General features: G+C 45.8%; 1 protein-coding gene across 3 annotated transcripts in view; it reads left to right on the top strand.

Moving 5' to 3' along the window:
- The window catches only part of LOC146796323 (uncharacterized), a 354,882-nt gene that overhangs the window by 70,729 nt on the left and 258,727 nt on the right, over positions 1–25,426 (top strand). For all 3 annotated transcript variants that reach the window (XM_085628847.1, XM_085628846.1, XM_085628845.1), the window contains exon 2: positions 5,683–5,773. In XM_085628847.1, coding sequence (XP_085484973.1) covers positions 5,683–5,773 — 91 coding nt within the window. The remainder of the gene's footprint in view (positions 1–5,682; positions 5,774–25,426) is intronic.

Genomic DNA, 25,426 nt, shown 5'->3' with positions numbered 1-25,426 from the left:
GTCTGGCAACCGCTGTGCCAAAATTTGCCTGAATAACCGTCTGCGAATCCCTATGCAGCCAGATTCCTAAATATTTAACTGCTTCCATCCCCCACACCAACAGATATTCCATATCAAAAGGCCGGGTGCCATCTGTGAGAGACAGTATAGTGGACTTGGACCAGTTGATTCCCAGCCCAGAGAAGCGCTCAAATCTGATATATTCACGGATGAGCGGCGCTAGATACTGCTCCGGCTCGCGCACATACAGCACCATGTCGTCCGCATACATGGAAACCGCAAGTGGCCGCTGCAAAAATCGCAACGCCGACGCAGCGTGCCTCTGCCGAATTATACAAGCCAGAGGCTCCAGTACCAGCGCAAAGAGCAGGGGCGACAGCGGACAACCCTGCCGAGTACCCTTGTGAATCGCAAATTTGTCAGAAAGGTGCCCATTAATACAGACCCGGGCCTCCGGCTTAGTATACAGCAACCAAATCCAATTTGTGAACACAAAGGGGACGCCCATACGATGAAGGACTGTAATCATGTAGGACCATGCTATAGAATCGAACGCTTTTGTAGCATCAAGTAGCACTGCCACTGCCGGAATCTCGGGCTTCAGCACATGCATAACCACGAATATGGTGCGTAGGTTATGGGACGTGGAGCGGGCGGGAATAAATCCCGACTGGTCCGGGAGCACCATGTCCGGGAGTAAGAGTTGGGGCCTCGTGGCCAATACCTTTGCCAAAATTTTGACATCGGTATTTATCAGGGACAAGGGGCGGTACGAATCACATTGCTCAGGTGGCTTGTCAGGTTTCAAAAGGGCGACCACCAGCGCCTCCCGAAGGGTCGACGGCAAACACTGGGTCTCGTATGCCTCCTCATATAGCTGCAAAAGGCACGGCGCCAGCTGGTCAGCATAGTCTTTGTAAAATTCAGCTGGCAACCCATCAGTTCCCGCTGCCTTGCCACCAGGTAGCGCTTTTATAGCATCTTGTATTTCCCCTAGCGTTAGGCGGTGCATCAAAAAATCCTGCTGCCTGCGCGACAGCCATACCAGCGCAATGTCATCGAGGTATTGCTCGAGTTCCTCTGGGCTAGCCGTAGGCCGGCGATCATACATTGCCGTGTAATACTCAGTGAACACTCGCAAAATACCATCAGCATCATGGCGGACCTCCCCGTCCGCCCTAATCCCCTGCACTACATGCCCCCTTCCGATGTGGATCAAGGAGGCGGGAAGCCAGAGCCCTCCGCGGTCATCCGCCCTCTCCATAGTAGCGCGCCCTACTGCGCCGGGAGAGATGCCTAACCTCTTGATCTGCAGTGTTGTTATATGCAGAAATGTTTTCATTTATTCGCGCCAGAATGCTCGGGCACGGCCCGACACTATAGGAACGCTCCAGATCACCCAGCTCCCTCTCCAGCATCTCCATGGTGCGGCGGAGAGACTTCAAGACTCCAGCCTGATACATTCCCCACGAATGGTCACCTTAAAGGCTTCCCACAGCGTCCCCATCGTCGTAACCGACCCTGCATTGACAGCGAAGTAGTCTGTTATAGCTTTTCGAACTCCCTCCGTGAACACCGGGTCCAGCAGAGAGGAGGACTGCAAGCGCCACTGGAAAGGAGGCGGGAGTCGAGAGGGCATTTCTACATCCATTGCCACTGGGGAATGATCCGACAGTGTTCTTGGCAAATGCCTAATCTGTGCTACCCAACTGCAAACATCCGGCGTCCCCAGCCAATAATCAATACGGCACCAAGCCTGTCGTGCATACGACTGACATGTTCCTTCCATGGCTTGTGGGTGCCGCTGTCGCCAGATATCAACCAGCCCAATAGACCTCATTCCCTCCCGTATTGCACCCGGGGCCCTCCGAGATCGCCGACGTTTTTCTATCTAGCGCAGGGTCGAGCACCGCATTAAAGTCCCCACCACAGATAACAGTCCCACAGGAGATGTTAGAAAGTTTACCCCAAATGGTGTCAAAGAAATCGGGATCATCTGTATTTGGACCGTATATATTAACAATAGTTAACGGGGTATTGTAGAGTGTGCCCTGAGCTATAATATACCGGCCCTCTGCATCCGCATCCACCTGAAGCAGCGTATAGGGAACATTTTTTTTTATCAGTATCATGACCCCCCCGAGCATACGAGGAGTAAGACGCAGCCAGCCGCACCCCCGCCCACCCAACAGCAATCTTCAAGGCGGACTGCTGCGTGAGATGTGTCTCCTGCAGCGGTGCGACCTGTACATTATGCCTGTCCAAATAGGCGAGCACCTGCCGTACTTTCCTAGCATTGTTAAGCCCCCTGACATTCCAGCTCAGCCAATTAAGAGTGGACCTGTGGTTAACCACCATAGTAGTGTACTTGGGAATATGGAAAATCAATTGAGGAGCAGCCATAGATGCGGCACCACGTAGCATGCATACTGAGCATCCGCACCAAGTCAACATTGTGAGTCATAGATCCCCAACCACCCCATCCCCCCACTGCAGTCAGCAACCGCTTCTGCACACATTCCCTGGTATGAACCAAACAAAAAAGGGACAGGCTCTGTCTCGCAACACACAATAAACAGAGATCAGAGAAAATCCGTATCCCAACAATGACGCCAACCTGGCACCCACACATACCAACAACTTTGCGGGGAATTCCCATGTCAGGGGTCACTAGAGGCTCCAGGCCCCCCGCTGAGGCGGGGTGGGTTGAGCTAGGAAAAGAATGACTCCCATCACGTGAATTGCACCCAAAAAACAAAAATGCATATCAGAGCCTTAGTCACCTGGCAACATCAGTAGGTGTAAAAGAGCCGTGAAAGCGTTCCCCCCGTCCGCACTGCAGGGCAGCAGCCGCTAAACACAACACAAATATAGGGGAAACATCTCAGCAACCAATACATACAGTGAGGAGCTATAAGAGCACCCGCTACAGCGGCAATAAGTATCCCATGAGACCTAGCGCCCCACAGTCAGTCATCAGCATCAGAATGTCCATTTTTCCTGCCGGCCGATTCCCTCCGCTCCAATCGCCGGGCGTACTGCATTGCCTCTTTTGGGGTCGTAAAGATGCTCGCCTTTCCATCATGCTGTATGCGCAGGCGGGCCGGGTACAGCATGGCGTAGGGTATGTGAAGGGATTGCAGCTTTTTTTTCACAGTTTGAAATTCATGACGAGCTTGCTGCACCGCTACGGTGAAGTCCGGGAACAGCTCTATTTTCATTCCCTGGTACTCGAGTTTCCCCTTTTCCCTGGCCAGGCGGAGAGCCACATCCCTATCTCTATAATTAAGGAGTCTGGCAATTATCGGTCGTGGCTGGGCACCCGGGACGGGTCTGGGGGCCAGGGAGCGGTGAGCGCGCTCCAAAATAAAGACTTTGGGAAAAATTTCTGCACCCAGCAGTGTCGTGAGCAGCACCTCCACGTATGATTCCATTGGACCAGTGTTGGTAGTTTCGGCCACCCCAATAATACGCAGGTTGTTCCTTCGGGAATGGGCTTCAATGTCCTCACTTTTGGCCTTTATGACTTCAAGCACATTCTCCATAGAGGCGCATGAGGCACCCACAACCTCCATCCTATCCTCCGCCGCTGAAATGCGTATTTCTGCCTCCACAATCCGCGCACCATGTTTGTCTATCCTCGAGGCCATAGTGTCCATACGAAGGTTTAACCCATCAATTTTTGCGTCTATAGTTAGGAGGCTTTGCTGCATTGTGAGCATCATTTGCTCCAGTCTCGTGGCCGGGCCCTGCTCTAGCTCCGACTCCGAGCCAGGGGCAGGAGGCGCAGGAGCTTTAGCTCTTGTTTTGGCTTCAAATGGAAGCTTACTCTGTTGCTTATCCGTGCGACCCATAGCAAATGAGGGGGTGTGCTGCCCAAATCGGAACCTGCAGCCGCGCTATGCACTAGGGTAAAATCGCACACCAGTACCAACACAGGTCGGCGCCCTGCAGTGAGGTCGGCCGCACAGAGCGCAATAGTATCTCAGCCCCCGCAGCCCCAATCCAATCAGTGATCCTCCAGTCCAGCCAGGGATTAGCCACTGTCCATCTATCGCACTGGGGTCCCCACACCCTCTCTGGGCCAGTGCGTCAGCCGCTGCGCTCTGTATACTCCTCTCCCGCCGATCAGGGGCGCTTCAGGATCCCCATCAGGCGCCCAGAATATCCAGGGAGCCCCCTCAGGTCGTCGCGGGTGCAGCTCTCTCCCGGTGCCCCAGCATGCGCTCACTCACCAGCCTTCTCGCCTGGCTCCACCGCCGTGATCGGACCACTCCAGAGGCCCCAACTGCCGATCCAGGCCCCACCGGCAGTGCCGACGTAAAGAGGCTCCAGCCCGCAGGGCCCAGGTACCGGTGCAGCCCCCCTCAGGTCGTCCGCTTGCAGAGCGCCACCGAGTTTGCCAGGAGCCCAGCGCCGGAGAGCAGGTAAAAGCCCCGCTGCGCCACCCGATGCAGGAGTCCCGCGGTAGCTGCCGAACAGCCTCCGCACTCCGCCTCAGGAGGGACGTCGCCGGGGCCCCCAGGCACCACACGGCTTGGCGCGGTCAGCACCAAGCAGTCCGGAGGGAGCCAACAGCGATCGAGCTCCGCAGCACACCATCCACCATCAGGGCAACGCAGGATCTTCTCCCGGCGGCCGTTAGCCGGGCTCTCAGGCAGCCGCCATTTTCTTCCCTGCACGAGTCGCCAGGGCAAACTCCGATATCTGGAGACGGAGGAAGCGGGACGGCTCAATCTTTCACCCAGGGCAGTCAGGAGCCAGTTATAGCAAGGTGGCGGTCAGCAGTGGCCACGGATGGCGTCAAAATGTACGGATTATGCACGGATAAGCAGCTCGACCAACAGAGCTGCACTACGGCGCAGCCATCTTGCTCCGGGCTCGCTAGCACCCCCGAATTTTGTCTTAAGTTTGTTCTGTGAATCGGGCCCTGGGATACGGAAGCAGAATTGGAGTAATGTGATTATAGGTAAGTTATTCAGCCCCAGTGGAATGTATGGACTATTGTAAGAATACAAAACTTAGGAAGGCCACCTGAACATAAAATCTGCTGAAAGAATCGCGAACAGAAAGAGAAGGAAACACACATGTCGATCGCATTGCAAACACTTACTCTTAGCAATGCCTGACAACAAAGGGTAAGGAGTGGAAGTGCTGTGTGTTTGTTCTTATTCGCACAGTGTCACGGTCAGGATGTTAAGTACACAGTGAGGTTAACTTGACAATCCTGCTGTAACAATGGAAAGTACATTCCGCTCGTGGCCAACGTGCAAATTAGAAATGAGGAAAGGTTGTCTGTTATTGAGACAGAAAGCAAGTATGCAATCTTCTGTGTTAAGTTTCTCTATGAAAACAATCTCGTCCAGTGCATCAAAATGTTACTTAAAGTCCAGTAAGCAAGTAGCAATCCACCTATGGTGAACAGTGTAATCTTAAATACAGATTTCCTATTTATGTGACTAATTAAAGCACACCAAAATCTAATTTGTGGTTTTATTTTCTAATGCACTGTTAGGACGCAGTATTCAGATACATTAATAAATGCTTTTGTGACGATAAGTAGTATATGTTCAATGCTTTAGGGAGTAAGCTGTTCCGCGATTACATTACACATATTACTTTAGAGCTTTCTTAAGCCTTCATATTGTTTCAAATAATCAATATGATTTTTTTTTTTTTTAGAAAATATTATGCTGACATTCAAAGAAAGGAAGATGGCTTTGATTTGTCCGGGACCAACAGAGGCATGATTGAAGGCGTGGATGTTTATGCAGTAAGTTTTTCTGTCCGTTTGCGTTTCCAATCCTTGCTCCATTCACTGGTGGGGAACTGACCTCCATGTAAGTGTTGTGAAACAAAAATGTGCATCAACACTGTGCCCAACTGCCTTGCTCCCGGCAGCTAGTGGCCACAGCCAAGTCCTGCAACCAGGCACCTTGGCCCCAGGAACACAGCTGTGCATGACTTTGGCCGGACTCAATGAGTCCTGTGCTCAGGGTGTAGCCTCCAGCCTCGGTCTTCGCCCAGTTCCCATACGCCAGGACCTACTGCACATAGCCATTGCCCATTGGCTGTGTGTAGCAAGGTATGGGAGCTAGACATGGCCTCCAGTCGTGACCTGCGCACAGCTCTCAAGCCAACAGAAGTGGTTGCTAACTCTATACACCTCAAGCCTACAGATGCTAGTTTTGGACACAAGCTCTGGAAAGTAGAAAAGCTCTATTTTAACTAGCAGTAGTGATTCCCAAAAGGACCTTTTTAGGGAATATATTTTATATTTTTCCTTAAGCTTTTTTTTTTTTTTTTTTTTAAATGATGATCTTAAAAAAATCAAATGCTGTACTTTAAAATACAAAAATGAGTTTTAGAATCCTAAAAGGACTAGAAAAAAACATTTTGTTGGAAAACAATTAATTGAGGTACTTCTTACTGTGAACCTAAATTATTTGCCGCTACTTTTCATGACAACCTCCTGATAGGTCACTAGCGGTGTTTCAGTGCGTACCGTAATTTGTAGATGGTCAGCCATCCTCGGGTGGATCATGGGCCAAGCAGTTGGTAACATTGTCTCACATACCTCTCTCCCTAGTGTAATAGAGGTAGTTGAGTGAGACTATGTAAGGTTCTCCCTCCCCTTCTTGGCCTTCCTCCTCGTGCACCAAGTACTCCTTACATTGTCTTTAGTAGTGCATATTCACATGCCTGGATAGCCTCCCCATATATGCATCTTTTTCCACTGCTTTCCATTTGGTTTTCGATCTGTAGTCTGCATTTTGTAATAACAGTAATAACAATCTTTATTCGGCAATGAACACAGCCATAAAAGATACACTAAATTAAGAACAATAAAAGATACGTTAAAAACGTATTTCCTCATAATAAAGATCGCCAATGACCCAGACTTTGTGCATTTGTTTTTGCGTACGCCTCAACCCCAATAAAAATTGTGAATGAAAAAATTAGATTTTTTAAAATGTTAGATTTTCTTTTTTGGTCAGGTATTTGACAGCAAAGCTATCAACCAGACCTCTCATTTCCAATATACTAAGGGCCATATTTATGGCAAGGTCACGCAGTGCCTTTTGGCTACCTAGCGCCAAGGCTGGTACCCTCGCACCATGGTGCAAGGGTGCCTGCATTGTAAGGAGGATTGGTTTTGTGCAGGAAGGGGCACCTTTCTGCACAAAAACAATCCTCTGAGGCGTTTTCCTCTTCAGAATGCATCCCCAGGTCTACCACTTCTGGTAAATCTGGAAAAGCATAAAAATCCATGGACGTTGCGTGGGAACACCAACGCAGTGCCCATGGAAATGCCTTGAAGGTGCAGAATTATGCAACGCACCTACGTGCACTGCATTGCATTACACGAGATTTACGAAGCCGCTCACGTCCATTCAAGGTGGCCACATTTTTCATTTGCGTTGCTCGGGCGCCATGTAGCGTGGTGCAAGAGATATGCAAAGGGGCTCGTAAATATGCCCATAAGTATGGGCTTTGGATACACTGCCATCAACGATTGGCTTTTTTGACCAGTCCCCCACTTTCAGCCATTGGCTTTAGAATATGTCAATCTAATCTTGGCTCAGTCCAGAGGAGCAATGCTCCCTCACGTAATGCTAGTTGTTCTTTTGCTGTATCATTCAACTTCCAGTTGAGTGCATGCATTGCAGTGCATGAGTAGCTAGTGTATATTTCCCTCCCTTTGGGGCAGTTTTACGCCACCGTTGCATCACTTTTGTGACGCAGCGGCAGCGTAAACAATGCGCCACTATGCGACATATTTACAACGTGACGTGTCTAGTGAGATGCGTCACGTTGTAAAGCCCTGTGCTACATTATACCTGCGTCAGGTATAATGTATGCAGGGTGGGCGTTTCGTCGCAAGGAAGCCTCGTAAAAGTGACGCAGTGAAATCTACAAGATTTCACTGAGTCACTTTTATGTCCCAGCTGCTTGAAGCAGGCGTAAGGAGTGACGCAGCATATAAGGTATAGGGCACCCCTGAGCAGTGCTGAAGTTGCGTCGCGCTTGCGACACAACTCCAGCACTGCGTCACCCTTACGGCGACAGATGCATCATGCATCCGTCTATCCGTGCGCCATGGTGCGCCGCATTGTAAATGCGGCGCATCCATGGTGGCGCAAGGGGTTTTTTGAGTCACACAAAATAACTGGTGCATCCCTGCTAGTATGCAGGGATGCGCCAGTTATTGTAAATCTGCCCCTTTGTTGGTATCTTGTTTGTCGCTTCAAATTCTTCCTCTTTCCCCTGTCTGATGGCTTTTTGTTGCTTTTACCACCCTTCTTCTTCCCCTGTGTGTTGGCTCCTCATTGATCCTTTACAACACTCCGCCAGGGTATCTCTTTTTGCCCCCCCCCCCCCCCACGTGACTCCCTTTTTCCATCGATGTGTTAACACAGTTCAAGAGTACTTTTAGTTTCATGTTTTGGAAATTTCTTGTTTCATCACCCTGTTCATTGTGGTTGTCCATCTTTATTGTTTATGATACACAGTCTTGCATTTGGTATCTTAGCTCTAGCCCTGGTTTTTTTTTTATGTCAATCGCCTTAGTATTTCTTTTGGTTTATAGTCCTTTTCATGACAATCTCACCACCTCTTGTGTCTTCATAAGGTATCATAAACATAAAAAACAGGCTAGTAAAAATACATGCATGTCCCTTGACATGAGAGAAAGACTACAGCGTCTCCATGTTCATGAGACAGGCGTTTCTTGTTTAATCCTTGTCTTTCATATGGCAATCTGTGTATTTTGTTAAATACCGACACTTGCTTTGGTAGCATGGCTGTAATGAAATAAGCACCCTTTACCCTAGTTCTTGAAAATTTCCAACATTTAGATTTCTAGTGTGATCACAAGAGGCTTCTTTTAAAAGGACAAAGCACTGCATGTCTTTTTGATAAGTTGTAAGGCGTCTTCCTTTCACACCCTTGTCTACATTTCTTAACTCTTCCTTCCCCTTTTGTCTCAGCCGTCCACTGAACAGCAGTGTTTCCTGCTTTTGGAAATCCGTCTAATAACACCTTATTTTCTCAGCCTTCCATACACCACTTCTACTATTACCTGGAGGATCAGCATCCTAAAGGCGATATATTCATGCCTGAAAACCTTTATGCAGAATTGTCCCGCCGTGCTGCCTCCTGTGGTTTGCGTAACAGAGAGGGTCTTCAATATCTTAGCCTCTGATAAATATCACTTGGATATACTTAATTTTAGGTGAAAGCCTTGGAGTTTTCTATTTCATCGAAAATTTCACCAAAGCAGAGGAATACATAACTCAATGAGTGTGCTACACACCTTTTACAACCTCCTTCCACCTCCCACACAGGATTGCTATTTATTATATTTTCACACATGTTGCCCTTTTTTGCCATGCAGCACCACATGCCAACATTTTGAACGTAGTAAGAAGAAGATAATGAAAAAAAACACTGGGAAACTGATTTTCCCCATTGACTTACGTTGAAGCGGATGAGACTTTAAGCTGGAGACACCGTACATAAAGCGATTTTGGGTTTTAAAAATCGGCAGTCTCCAACCTGAATCTGGTCTGTTGGCATGTATGAGTTTCACCAAGCTACTTTAAGAACAAACCTTGGTGTTTGGATCTGTGCCTCAAGTTCTCCACCCATGCAAAGAAAGATGTTGCCAAATGGCTCATCTGGTCACTGAGTCATGAGGTGATTTAAGTTATTATGCCTTCTTCTCCAATTGACCAAAACTGTGTCATCCTGGGCTGAACACTTCCCTTCCCTTGGCCCCATTATCTGCCCAGAATGGAGTCATTTAATAACAAGCTAACACCATTAGCAAGGCCTACTTAAAAAGAAGGCTGTACATTAGGAATTTTGTGTGGCTGCTGTACAGAGGTGTTGCCACCATTAAAATGGGCTAGTAAGATGTAGCAAGCGTCAATAAACTTTGATTCTTTAAAATTACCCATCAAATCAAATGTTTACAGAGCTCTTATTTTGCAATTAAAATTTTCGTTGCCTAGATTGCAATTCCGTTTCTGTTTCACAATTCATGGGCCAGATGTATCAAGAATTGCATTTGCGATTCTTAAATAGCAAATTTTACCGATTCGCTATTTAAGAAAAGCAAAATGCAATGTATGTAGGATTTGCAAAAAGAATTGCGAATCCTACATATTCCTTGATAGCGAATCGCAAATTGTGATTCACTATTAAGGAATACCTTCCTATTCATTCCTATGGGCCTCTTGGCCCATAGGAATGAATGGGAAGACATTCGCAATTTGCGAGTATCAAATAGGCTCTCGCAAATTGCAAATGCAATTTCAAGGTTGATAGGGGGGCCAAAAGGCCAGCCGGTTGCACCCCCTAAAAGGCAAGTGTGCACATGTGGCGCACATTCATGCCCTAAGGGCATGTATGTACGCCACATGGCGCCTTGAAAAATGCAAGTTGGTGGTAATTTGCGATTTCTTAAAGGCATGTCGCAAATCTTTTTGTCTTCCTGAATTTCATTTAAGGATTTGCAAATTGCAATTCCTTAAATGCATTCGCAAAATAGGGAATCGCAATTTTTGCGATTCCCTATTTTGTGAATGCCTTTTGGGATGATACATCCCAAAAGGCTTTTACCCGTTCGCAAACGGGTAGATTCTGAGACTCGGCCCGTTTGCGAACGGGAAAACGCTTCATACATCTGTCCCCATATGCCCTAACTCTTCGCAAATTGCGAAAATTCACAAAAACAGCAAAGGCCAAGTAATTTGCAATCAATCTCATGAAGGCAGCCAAGTACAAAACATAAAAGCTTAGGAAATTGCAATGGAAGCACTCAATGTTATAGTGAGGAGAATGTATATCCTAGGCTCACAGGAGATGTGAGAAGTTGGCCTGGTATATGATGTCCATTAATTAAATTGGGCACCTTGCACCAGTCCAAACAACCCTTATGGTGATTTAAGAGGTCAAAGATAACCTTAGAAAGCTATCCAAGTGGTAGCTGTGGAGAGCAGCCTTCAGGCTCAGTCTTGAAGGAATGTTAAGCATTTTACCAGAATGCAACCTTATTGTATTGGTTAAATGAAAGGAGAACCACACAGCAGAGGAGCGACTCCTTCACCCCAAGGGAGATACTTCAGTTGTCCTTGATGCTACACATGTCCTGCATGGAGCCGGTATGGTGCGCGGGCACAGACAATGCTTTGGGCGGAGAAGGAGACGAAGTCGGGCCTAGCTGAATTCCAGTGAAGTCCAGAGTGTTCAGACGGTCGAAGCTCAGTGGTTTCTTATTCAGAATCTTGTCCACTTCGAATCTAGGGTCCTACAGCCAGGTAAGCCCTTTGTATCCACAGATTCAGTGGACCCTCCCAGGGGAGGGTCAGGACAGTGGGGTGGTTACACCCATGTCCTTTATCCAGTTTCGCACCAGAGCAGGAGCCAACGGCTCCCAGAACAGGTTTGAGCTGAACTATGCACAGGGACACCAAATGTGCCCATCGTGCAGACCTTCAGACACTTTGGAAGTGCACCCCCCCTCAGCTCCAATACACTAAATCCTGTCTGGGAAGTGGTCACACCTCCCTGTGACAGGATGCCTATTGTACTGCCTACCCCTGCTCGAGCTTGGCTCTCTATGACTCAAGGAGGCCAGCTGGAATCACCCGGGCTGCGAGAAAACTAATTTATGAGATGCTGTGGGCGATTTTTCACCCGTGATTGATTTCTTCAACACTGCAGCCTTTACTTTCCTGAATTGACCTTTACCACACCACAAATCCATTGCTGACTGCCATATGAGGGGCTGGATCCTGAATGTACCTCAGCCTAGGTTGCCTCTCCTCCCCCGTCCTGAGGAAGACCTGCCTGCAGAGGATATAAATTACCCTCATTGCACCAGGGTCGAAACGTCAACACTCTCCCCCAGTGGGCCTGTACCTGATATCATCCCAGCCCTGCCATTTCACAGATGAATGTTCTCTGTGCCTCATCAGAAAATCATGAAATTAATATTTGTAAATCCATAAGGGACAGGCCTGTCTGTAAATCTGGTCCGACTATGAACCATGACCAGTTTTACTAAGGATACCAGAATGTGTAATTGATTGGTTATCAAATTTGCCTTTTGGATTCCCCTCCTTTATATCTGTCCTATCTCACAAGCACTTTCCTTTTTCACACTCCCCTTGGAGCAACCTCTTTCTCTATTTGGAGCATTGAATATGGTGATCTGTCATAAAAGTAACTAAATAATAAACAGTCACTATTGGAGCGATATTTTGAGCCTTGTGTCTTTTGAGGATATACTTGTTTGCATTATTTCCTATACCAAGCTTGGCTCAGCAGCAGGAGGGCAGAGATGTGTCTCTGGTCAGCAGCAACCATTTTGTGTTGTTCGGGTCGAGAAAGCTGGTACCGGGAAGACCAGGGACCCACAAAGCTTGCTTCAGAAGTGTAGAATTATACCTCCCGCACCGTTTACTGGTGTGGAGGTATGATTCCAAGGTGTTTGATACCAAACAAGATATCGTTTTGTTTCAGCCGTTTTTGAGATAGCATTCACCGCGAGGTTATAATGCACCTCTACTTATTTGTCCGGATGTGTCACAGACAACCCGGGAGAATGGTCTCCGAAGGCTGCAAAGGGGCTCTGCTCATACTGGGGGCACCCTCTCATGTAAAACCCAGCACCCTACCTTCAGGATTGTTAAGGCCTGCTATAGGGGTGACTTATAGGTTTGAAGTGTAGTGACCTATAGATGTAGTAAACCTATATCTAACGTAAGTGGTGCATGCACCAGCTTACAAAGCTGCAATGACAGACCTGTAGCTCCATTTTGCATGGCCTCTCATGGGTGGCATAATACATGCTTCAGCCCACGGGAGGCCTCTGGGGTACCCATGTCCTTGGTACATGGGTACCATATACTAGGGACTTATAAGGGTACCCCAGTATCCAATCTGGAGTGTACCTAAGTACATGTCAATACATTTTAGGGAGAAAGCAGATAGACTGGGGTCCTGATTAGCAGGATCCCAGTCAGGCTAGTCAAAAACAGTGTAACATCCAGCAAAAAGTTGGGGTAACCATAAGAAGCAGATCCTACTTTCCTACACAACCCCCCCACCCCAAACGTAGGGCGATGAGACTAACCTTGCCCAGTTGAGTCTTCATGTTCTAAGTGGAAATATCTGCGGAGTCCATCTGCATTGGCATGGTTACTCCAAGGTCTATGTTCCACTGTATAGCCAATCCCCTGTAGGGAAATGGACCACCTCAAAAGTTTGAGGTTTTCACCCTTCATCTGTTTTAGCCATAAGAGGGGCTTATGGTCTGTCTGAACAATGAAGTGAGTGCTAAACAAGTATGGGCTCGGCGTCTTCAGAGCCCAAACCACAGCAAAGGCCTCTCTCTCAATGGCTGACCAATGTTTCTCTCTGGGGGTCAACCTTCTGCTAATAAAAGCTACTGGTTGATCCTGACCCTCTGCATTAAGTAGTGACAATACAGCCCCTACACCCCAACTCAGATGCATCTGTTGGGACAATGAATTATTTGAAGTAGTCAGGACTTTGCAGGATGGGAGCAGTGCACATGGCCTGCTTGAGGCCAACAAATGCCTTCTGACAGCTAACTGTTCACTGAACTTTCTTGGGCATTCTTTTTGATGTAAGATCATTCAAGGGGGTCACCATCGACCCATATTTTTTCACAAATCTTCTGTAGTACTCAGTCAGGCCCAAGAAAGGTCTGACCTGAGTCTGGGTAGTGGGAGCAATCCAGTCCATGATGGTCTGGATTTTGCTCTACAATGGTTGAACGTGGCCTCCACCCACAAGGTGGCCCAGGTACACAACCTTACTCTGCCCTATCTGGCACTTGGTGGCCTTCATAGTGAGACCTGCTTTCTGAAGAGCATCCAAAACATTCTTTAGGTGGACCAGGTGATCCTCCCAGCTAGAGCTAAAGACAGCTATATCATCAAGATATGCTGCACTATAGGCTTCCAGGCCTGTAAGTACTTATTCACCAACCTTTGGAATGTGGCAGGTGCATTCTTCAAACCAAAGGGCATTACAATAAATTGAAATTGCCCACTAGGGATTGAAAATGCTGTTTTTGGTTTGGCATCCCCAGCTAGTATGATTTACCAATATCCAGCAGTAAGGTCAAATGTACTGAAGAACTGTGTCAATGAGTTCATCTGCCCCAGAAATAGGGTGAGCATTAGTCCTGGTGACTTTATTGAGCCCTCTGTAGTCCACACAAAACCTCATTTCTCTTGTACCACCCTGGGTATGAGGTTTGGGTACCAGGACCAGGACCACTGGACTAGCCCAAGGGCCAAATGCTCTCCATGCCACTGGAATCAAGCTATTCTGGCTGAAGAGGGGTGAAAGCCCGAAACCGGTCCTAGGATGCTTGTTTCCAGTCCAGGGAGGACCTGGCTTGGCAGTTCCGGCTGGACTGTTCCCATGAGGCACAGGTTCAAGACTGATTTGCATATGGCTGGGTTCAAACTGGAACGACATGGTAAGCAAAAAAACTATGGATTTAGTCCCAGATTCTCTGTACTGGGGTGAATGTATGACATTGTTCTGCATTCTGTCCATCAACTGTTGTTTTTGCATTTGTCACCCCGAGTGGGAAGGGTATGCCCAGACGTGGGTCCCGTGCTCTCCATGCCACTGGAATCAAGCTATCATGGCTGAAAAGGGGTGAAACTCTGAAACCGGTCCTGGGATGCTTGTTTCCAGTCCAGGGAGGACCTGGCTTGGCAGTTCGGGCTGGACTTTTCCCATGAGGCACAGGTTCAAGACTGATTTGCATTTGGCTGGGTTCAAACTGGAACGGCATTCTGAGCAAAAACACGATGGATTTAGCCCCAGATCTCTGTACTGGGGTGAATGTATGACATTGTTCTGCATTCTGTCCATCAACTGTTGTTTTTGCAATACAAACTATAGTCATTGCGATCGCCAGGGTGGCTGTCGCATTCTGATGCCAATGGCGGGACTACCAACATCCTGTCGGGCGGTCCCAACTCTGATAGGATGGCGGTCGGACGTTAGTCTGACCGCCATCCTAATGACCCCCCAGGTTTTCCCTGGTATTAATTTGGGTGCGGCCTCCTCTTTACGCCACCCTTGTAAGTAGGGAGCAGCATCAAAATCAATGGGTGTTGCAGCAGAACGCCCACAGCAACACCCACTGTCCACCCCTTTCACGCATAGTATATTGTGAAAGAGTGTCTTATTAACAAGGCGGCATTATGCCAGGTTGAGTGGTTTAACGCCATCTTGTAAATAAGGCAAAACCCCTATCGCCACAGGAATGCCATTAAAAGTGATGTTCCATGGCGAGAGGGGCTTGTATTTATGCCCCCTGCTCTTAACATGGCAAAACAAGGAGAAATGTTTTATTTCTCCTTGTTTTTGCTGTTTCTATGTGTGCTGCATTGTGCAGCATATATAGAAACAGCAAAACGCCATGAATGATTGTTTCTGTGCAAGAAGTTGTCCATTCCTGCACATAAACAATCATTACAAAAATAACAATTCGCAACTTCTATGTGTGCTGCACAAAGCAGCACACATAGAAGTTTCAAATCGCCACTTGTGATTGCTTATGTGCAGAAAGGGATACCTTCCTGCACATAAACAATCATTCCCTCAAAGCAGGCCACCTTGCATTATTGTGCAACGGTGCTTGCGTTGGCGCTAGGCAGCTTAATTTAGCACCAGAGCTAGGGAAAATGCAGGGATGTGTTGTATCTTTGTAAATAAGGCTCATCCCTGCGTTTTCGGAATGGCGGAGCGTGGCATTAGCATTTTGTGCTTAATGCTATGCTCCGCCATTCCCTTGCACAAATGCCCCAGGTTTTCCCAGGTCTTAAATTTGGTGCTGCCTCCAATTTATGCCACCCTTGTAAATAAGGGGCAGCATTAAAATCAATGGGTGTTGTGGCGGAACGCCTACCACAACACTCATAGCTCATCCCCTTCATACTAAATATAGTGTGAAAGGGTGCCTTATTTATAAGGTGGTTTTAAGCCACGTTAATTGGATTAACGCTGCCTTTTAAATGAGGCAAAGCCCCTATAGCCACAGGAACATTGTTAAAAATGACGTTTCTGTGGCAATAGGGGCTTGTAAATATGCCCCTATGTTTCCTGATATGTCTTCCAAACTTCAGTGATTTGTCACATTAAATCCAGATGTATCGGCTTTGCCAGTGTTTGCTTTACTATTATTATTTTTGAAGTGGTGTTTCCCCCCCAAAAAATGACCCCTTTCACATATTTACACTTCATTAAAAGACAAAAGAAAGTCATGTTGGCTTTGTCAATGTTTTTTGTTCTGATTGCACCTACACGCAGCACTCGAACATCTATATAGGTTTGTAATCACTAAAACATTTGGTTCTATGAACTAAACCCCTTTTAGGAGTCAGTAATGTATTATTGACTCCTAAATTGGGGTTATAAATAGTTTATGAATTGCACTTTGGAAGTGACATGTTGTGGGCGTACCTTTCAAATTGTGATTCCTATCCATATCTATAATTTTGTTATTATAAAAGAGCTTACAGACCATTGAAAAGTGTCTGCCACACACTTTAGAGTGGTAACTAAATTGCAAAAGAGAAGAGATTCCCTTTGGATTCCTTACCTTTGTGAATTGGGGTAGGGTTTCAGGGGGTTAGGCAGTGGTCTAGGAGACCACCGCCATATCTCACTAAAACTTTTAAAAAAAGAAAACCTTTTTTTAAAAAAAATCCCTATTTTTTAAAGAAAATCGGGCTGCTTTTAAAAAAGTTTTTTGTATTTTATTTTTATTTAAAGAAAAAAACACAGGCCACCTTCCCTGTGATTGTGACCAATCAGAACAAGGCGCCGTTTTTGACCAACCTAAGGAGCATTAAGTAGGTAGGTCGGACTGCGACCCATTCCTAACTTTGCAAACCAACCTTTTAGTACATAGGTCTGTTCGCGAAATAGGTTTCTGGCCAGAGAAGTAAAGTTGCTAATTGCGACTGCAATTGGTCTAGTATCCTGGAATATAGCTGGCCTGTCCTCCAAATTTGACAACAATGAATGGAGGGAATATGTAACCAGGTTTCATGTCATTTGTCTCCAGGAAACGTGGGTGGTGGACCATAATCCTTTCCAGCTAGAAGGATATGGTTGCTTTGCTGTTCCCGCACAAAAACTAGCACCAGGCAGGCCTACTGGTGGATTAATTATCTATGTGGACTTGCAATTGGAAGGAGTGTGGTCCAGCTTGAACTGGAAATCTAACTACTTCCTCGGTTTAAGGTTTCAAAGAAATAAAATGAGTTTTATCCTTGTTAGTTTTTATAACGCCATAGCATCGAGCAAGGAAGGTTCTATATTACATGATTTGCAGATTCACTTGACTGCTGTTATAGAGCAGAGTAAGTCCACAGTGGTCCCCTATATAATCTTGGCGGGTGACCTAAACTGCCATTTGTGTCAAAACCTAAAATACTGCATGGGGGGTTGGTCTGGATGTACCTTGATAAAAGGTCTGCACTTTGAACACACGAAAGAGGGGAGGGAGCTAGAGAAAGTGATGAAAACTCACTCACTAAAACACACACTCGACCTAGTGAGTGTAGATGAAGGCTCCGGTCCTCCAACAACCTTTAAAGGGAGGGGGTGTAGCTCCACAATAGATTTTATACCAGTTTCTAACTTATTTTGGGAATGGATAAAAGAGGCCACAGTCGACTGGAGTATATTCAGTGACCATAATCCACTTGTACTATGGATTAAAAATTGGTCTTCCAACAAAGAAATAAGAAGTACGCCGGAAGGCAGTCTTGAGAGGGTTACAGATCAGGGGAGGCGCTTAAAGTGGTCCCGTATTGATGGAGACGCCTTTTACAAGACCTTAATTAAGGAAGGGGGCAAAGAGTTTGAAATTTGCTCTGATCCCCTGGCTGAAGGTTTGGCCGTGACTAAAGCTTTTGAATCAATGGCCACCCGCATAGAGAGTCTATTAAAAACCTCCCGGCCCCCGAAACAAAATAATGCGCCAAGATGGTTTAATACAGATTGCTCACGAGCACAGAAAGATCTCAAGGAAAGTTTGAAACTGAGACCCAGAGACAAACCACAAATAGCACATTGTAGGACTGTCTATAAAAAGGCCATCAAATGTAGGAGACTTGCCTTACAGTCCCAAACTTGGGAAACTTTAAGGGAAGCCGCGGAGAGGAGGGATTTAAGTACTTTCTGGAGAACCATAAATAACCCATGCTTTCAGGATTCTGCAGCACCAGCAATTGGTACAACTTTTCTCCCAGAGCGCTGGTTCAATCATTTAAAAAAATTATATAACTTTTTAGATGAATACCCGGAGGCTGAAGAGAAAACTTGCCCGTGGAGGACAGTGATTGAATTCACTTCTGGTGAAACTAAAGCGGGCATCCTGGGACTGTCACATAATAAGGCACCAGGCCCTGATGGGATACCACCAGACCTCTTTTTATCCAACACAGAATTTTGGGTCCCAATACTGACACTCGTGATCAATGCAGCTGTTGCCACTGGTATGCCACGTTCTTGGTCAACAGCTACTATAGTACCCATTTTTAAAAAAGGCAAAAAGGACGACCTGCAGTGTTATCGCCCAATCTCTTTAATCGACGTAACCGCAAAAATCTTAGGCAGAATGGTACTAAACCGCCTACTGGATTGGGCTGAGGAGCACCATATTATTTCGGATTTACAATACGGTTTCAGGACTGGCAGATCAACTACGGATCAATGCCTGAATCTCTATTTACTGGTGTCAAAATATACTATAGCCAGTGATCAATCAATATATCTGGGATTTATGGATCTCTCGGCCGCATTCGACCGCGTGAACAGAGAAAAATTATGGCGTCTTTTGACCAGACTAGGAGTAGAGCCAGGTCTTGTAAATATTATGAGAGCACTCCATTGGAACACCTCCGCCAAAGTACGATTCAATCTGGCGGGAAACACAACTGCACCGTTTAATTGCACGAGTGGAGTAAGACAGGGCTGCATTTTGGCCCCGTTCTTATTCTCTCTGTATATAAACGAACTGGAACAGGCATTGTGCAAATTGAACGCTGATACCCCAAGGGTAGGGTCTCGCCCAATCCCAGTGCTGTTATACGCAGACGATGCGGTCCTTCTGGCACGCACCCCAAGAGGTCTGCAATGCTTAATAGACGGCTTTGTTGATTTTATGAACACTCTAGACTTGGCAGCCAATTTAACTAAGTCCTATGTTTTAATAGCCGGTACGAAACCGTGTAAAAAATTCACATATCGTATAGGCACACACACACTTGAACAAGTAAAAACCTTTTCGTACCTGGGTCTTTTATTTGATGGGCTTTTAAATTTTAAATTTTTAATTGAAGAACGGTGTATAAAATTGATTTCATCTACAGGAGCAATAATGAATTATGGCCGTAGGCTGGGCCGGTGGTCGCCGGAGCAGGTTATGCACCTCTATGGCGCCATTTGCTGCTCGAAAGTCATGTACAGTGCAGAAGTTTGGGGCTTCGCAGGGGCACGGCAAATACAAGTTGAGGAAAATAAATTTCTGCGGAGAATACTCAAAACGCCCCAGCGCTCCCCAGCCTACATCACCCATGCTGAATTAGGGAGGCCATACATCGAGGACCTGATCAAGGCCAGGCCCGTTATGGCTTGGCTGAGGATCTGGTCCAATCCTGATGCGGAACTGGGTAGACAAATTATTAGAGATTGCATCAGTAGGGATAAAGGAATGTGCATCCCGTGGTTTAAATATGTAAAACTGACATTAGAAGGAATAGAATGTCTAGACCTTTTTACTAACCCAACCACAATCATACCCCAAGATAAGGATAGAATTAAGAGGCTGCTCCTGAGGAAAGCTGCAGATTGTAGATTTGATTCTGAGGGTAGGAAGATTTTAGCTTGTGCGCACAGCACCACCAAAACAGTAGGTGGCATGGAACCATATCTTAGTCTGATACATAATGCAGAAATTAGGTTTTTATTTACTCGTTTTAGGCTCAACCTTATACATCATTTCTTGGCGGATCCCGCGGGTTATACCGCCACGGTTGAGCAGAAAGGACCCTGCGGCTGCGATAGTAAATCTCCGCAGGATTCCCTTCATTTTGTATTGTTATGCCCTTTTTATTCCTTTCCCAGGCGTTATTACTTAGTAAGAATTTTAAAAAATGGCAAGTTTAGACAAGCCAGGGCCGCTCTATTATATTTACAAAGGGCTGAAGACCCTTTGACCCTGGCATGTATAACAAGTTTTCTGAAAGTTGCACTGAAAATAAGAAATACTAGAGGGCAACCAGGATTAATTAATGGTTGAAGGCACTGTATTGAAATGTTTTACATTTTAACGCACTGATCTGTATGTGGATTACCTTGTTATATTGGTATATGTGTGGTATTTTAACTATATTTTTTAAAGACATGACACCAGCACTCTTGGGAGCTGTTACATAGTTTTATTTGTTAAAAATTATATCTGCAGGATAGTACGCTCTGGTCACTGTACTTGTAAATATGCACTTTATGAGCTGTATAGACATTACAAATGTATTTTTTAAATTGTGTAAATGATGTGGTATGCATGCTTTTTATAATAATTGTTTTGCTTTTATGGTGACATGTATTGCACCGAATAAAGCTGATTTAAAGACATAGGTCTGTTCGCGAAATATGTTTCTGGTCAGAGAAGTAAAGTTGCTAATTGCGACTGCTTGTTGCGACCAGACAGTTCATACAACTGGCCCTGTGTTTACTGGATAGTACGTTTGCTTGAAAAGTGACCCAGGACCGTCAGGAGGTTCCTTTAGGATATGAGACGTGTGTTATTAAAATGTAAAAGTGTCTTGTTTGTGTGGACAATCTATGATTTTACATGAAAATGTGGTGTGAGTTTGACTAGGGATTAGTGTGTTTGGAATACCTCATTAGGTGTTTATTATGTTTATATTTTGTATGAACTAAATAAATCATTTTCTTAATATTTCTTTTTAAATGCTTGTTCACAGATATATTTAGATATATTAAAACATAAATAGCTGCCCAATGAGCCATACAATTTGTAAATAAAAACGAATGTTGTGTACGTTACAGCAGCAACCTCTTGCGTACCAAGTGCAGTTCTATATATTATTTCACCAATTACAGATCCAAGGAGAGAACTGTTCCTTCATACCACCACTTTCAGATGACCTGTATAATTGTATCATATTTTTTAAGGATCTACTTGAATTCTTTACTAAGCTGATTACCAGCTGTGGAAACACAAAAAAAGAAGCAAGCCGCAATCCTTTCCGCAATACATTTAACAAGTTTTCTTCATAGCTCATGGCTGAATGCTGTACCAAAGAACACTGGTGACCTCTTCTGGTGTATTTTGTAAATTGCACTTGTTTTAAGCACTGTTTAGAACCGTGAACCGTCTTGGAGCTCACCTTACCTCTGGTAAAACCAGGAATGTACATTTCTTTTTATCTTGCAGATTTATATAGTGTGAACTCGACCCAAAGGTATTGGAGTGCTTTACATGAGTACCAGTTACGTTACATTAGGACACATTCATTTTTGGTAGGCACGGGGAGATTAAGTGATTTGCCCAGAATCACAGGAGGTTGAGCCAACGCCGAGGCTTGTACCCTGTTCCCCAGCTCCAAAGTCCGCAGCTCTAGCTGTAAGGCTACATCCCCTCACTAACGTTCACCGTGAAGTAGATCAACACTGCCAAAGGGCCGATATGTACAACTCAGCCCACCCGCAAACACAGCAATACCATAATAAAGAACACGTAAGACACAGTAGTTGTTGGAGAAAATATTGCTGCAGGTTTATTTCGCACAATAAATATGCCAACATGGTGGGTCCACTTACGGGCGATCCAAGGGCAGGCAGCAGTGACACCCCTAAGCTCCCCTGCCCACCTGATGAGCCAGATTGCAATGTGGCCTAACCAATCGGTGCTAACTATTTTAGGGGGATTACCTCTTACATCCTGTGGACCACCAGGCCACCCATTTACTCACACCCGTAGAGGGGGCGGAGAATATCCAGGCAAGCCCCGGTTAAGGGAGCTAGGCGAGCTTTCCCTAGCACCAGGGACCAGGAGGCATTACAAAGCTTGGGTTTTCTATTTTCTACAAAGTGGTTGGGGCCTGGGGGGAAGGTACAACATCCTTGGTACACAAGGTCCAAACCTGCTCGCGGAAAAGGGTCAGTCCATTTTAGACAATAGCTCCTTTGGGTGTGATTGACGGTTTTTCACCCAAGCACAATGGTGTCACTCACAACAAAAATAGTCTTTTATATTGGTCCTCTTTCTGTGCTTTTAATTTGTTCTTCTTTCCCACTACTTCCTATCGTTTCTATGGTCCATACTTCCTCTCATCAACAACGTTCCTGAAAATACAGCAACAACGCTAGGCTTTTCAACGAAAGAAGCACAACAGATATACACATTGATTCAATAGTCTAAAGAGATAACCAGTGGTTCTAGGACACTAGAAAACAATATAAAACAATTGACATACTTGATGAAGGAAGAAGTTAATCAATGCATGCATGCTACAATATTGATAAAATATCATAAAGCAAGGTGAATTCATCGAGGTCTACGGATTTCATTGAAGCCCACTCTTTGTAAGAACAATCAGAAATTCATAGACCGGTGGTTTGGAATCTCAATCAATGAACTTTGGGTTTGATCACATAAATCATAGAAGAGCTGTCACGACTTTGTTTTTCAAAACTCTTTTTATTAAGTCAGCTGATATAGTGTTTGTAAGCATTACAAAGTAATGAAAACATACAATCTTCCATATATTGAATGCCGAGCAGGTGACTATTATATAGTAGTTAAAGAACAAGAAAAAGCTGTCAAGACTTTTGGATGACCTGACACAAGAAATCACACAACTCAAACAAGAAAGTGAGAAAAGACAGATGAAAATAATTGGCTTCAATTCTAAATGATACTAACGCACAAATTGATAAGTTGACTAAAGAAATCAGTGAGAGAAGAATACATGTATTTTAGGGTGAGACCAATGATTATAAACTTGGAGACAGATTTTCAAGAAATGCACGCAACACAGCGCAGCCCCCATAAAGACTACACTGCGTTGCGTTACACGGAGGCAGCAGGAAAGCGCCCTATCTACAGAGATATTGTTCTCTCCTCCCCTCTCCTTGGCACTGGCTATAATTTCAGCGGCCATGCGCCATGCACACACCTCAGTGCCATTGCGCCAGGGTATGTGCATGAGTCAAATATAGGATTTGTACAGGAAGGGTATCCCTTCCTGTACAAAATATAATGCCTAGACAAGTTTACAAGCTTATCAAACTTATGTATGTGTGCTGCACAGTGCAACATTCATGCAAAGTCAGAAAAGAAAGGAGAAATAAAAACATTTCTCCTGTTAGCGCCTCCTTTGAAGTTAGCATTAACTTTTGGTGCTAAACCCTGTCTACAATTCTTTGTAGATACGATTTTGCATCAAAAGGCATGGGTGGTTGCATGGGAATTCCCATGTACCACCCATGTAATGCTCCCTTGGCGTTAAGTGACGCAAAGCAGTGTATCGTGCTGCTTTGCGCTACTTTTAGGGTACTTTCCAGAACAAAAGTAAATTCCCCCCAAAACATTTTGGGCCATATGTAGGTAGCTAAATACCGGTCGGTAACGGCCGAAATTCGGTAAATATCCCGTTACCGACCGGTATTTAGTCTAGTGAGATGTAGGAGGCCAAAAACCAGTTTTCGGTAAATATGAATCGGTAAATACCGATTCATAATTACCGAATTCTAAAATACCGATTCATATTTACCGAATACATATTTACCGAATCTGTAAATATGAAGGTGTAAAACGAGAAAAGACATGTAGGTAAATTCGGTATTTAAGAAATCCATGAAATTCGGAAATCAACAGTGCATATAAGCAATCCCAAAATGCAACAGCATGGACAATATGGCCGCTCTGTATGTCATTGCAAGGCGCCTACGTCTACAGGCAGCAGGTCTGAGGATTTGGAGACGGGAGGAACGCATTTACAGACAGCGCATCACACTCTTTCAACAGACTGAGGCTGAGATACATGAAAGATACAGGCTACACCCACAAACCATCATGGACCTGATAAGGGACCTGCACCCACTCCTGGACCAGCCAACAAGAACGGCGCATGCCATACCACCACATGTGCAGGTTCTCTGCAGCCTACATCTACTCGCATCTGGCAGTTACCAGGGGGTGATAGCTGCGGTGGGCGGTGTATCCCAGAGTTGCCTGTCCCGTTTCTTCAGGAAGTTCCTGGATGCCATGATGCAGAGAATGCACCACTACATCAGCTTCCCAAACACACAGGCTGAACTGCAGAAAACCAAAACAGACTTTTATCACATGGCACAGTTCCCCCATGTCATAGGCTGTATTGATGGCACACACATTCCAATCTGCCCACCAGCTGCCACTGAGCACATCTACAGGAACAGAAAGTCCACCCACTCCATAAATGTGCAGGTAATCTGCGATGCAGGGAACATCATCACTGATATCATAGCTAAGTTTCCTGGGAGCACCCACGACTCCTTCATCTTCCAGAACAGTGGGATCTACACACGACTGCTTGCGGGAGAATTTGGAGAAGGATACCTGCTAGGTAAGTAACAGTGACGCTCCATTCTACTAAGTGCAAATCATCGTGTATTGAGGCATGTGACTGATGGTTCTCTCATACTCACCTAGGCGACAGTGCATATGCCGTGCGGTCATTCATCCTCACTCCCTACCTACACCCATCAACCCAGAGTGAGAGACGATATAACGTGGCACACAAATCTACACGCAACGTGGTGAAGCGCACGTTTGGACTATTGAAAAGCAGGTTCCGCTGCCTCCACAAAAGCGGAGGCGCATGCCAGTACACACCCATCATCTGCTGCAAGATCATTGCCACTTGTGCAATGCTGCACAACCTTGCCACGAAGAGAGGTACAGAGGTGGAACTAACAGATTTTGAGGACAATGATGATGAGTCTGCACAGCCAGAGGCCAATGCAGCAGGAGTGGCAACAGCAACAGATGGGAGAGAGAGAGACGGGCAGAGATCACATGCAACTATTTCTGAGTAAGTAAGGGGACACAGCCAGTTGTTGGATGTCATGACGTAGTTTAATAATGCGGCACTACGCCACAACACCAAGAAAAAGCCATTCTGTCAACATTGTGTAATGACTACTAGCAAGTCCAGGGTTACTACACCCAATTGTCTTAGGCTATGCCGTGCAGCATTACTGTTTGCGGCCACGCACTACAGTGTGGGATGCCACGGATTGTGCATCCTCACTAGTGGCAGCCCCATGCCGCCTGCTGCTC

The sequence above is a fragment of the Triturus cristatus genome, chromosome 10, assembly GCF_964204655.1.
Source record: "Triturus cristatus chromosome 10, aTriCri1.1, whole genome shotgun sequence".
NCBI lineage: Eukaryota > Metazoa > Chordata > Amphibia > Caudata > Salamandridae > Triturus > Triturus cristatus.
The sequence above is the reverse complement of the archived record's forward strand: the minus strand, read 5'-3'. Positions and strand labels throughout refer to the sequence as shown.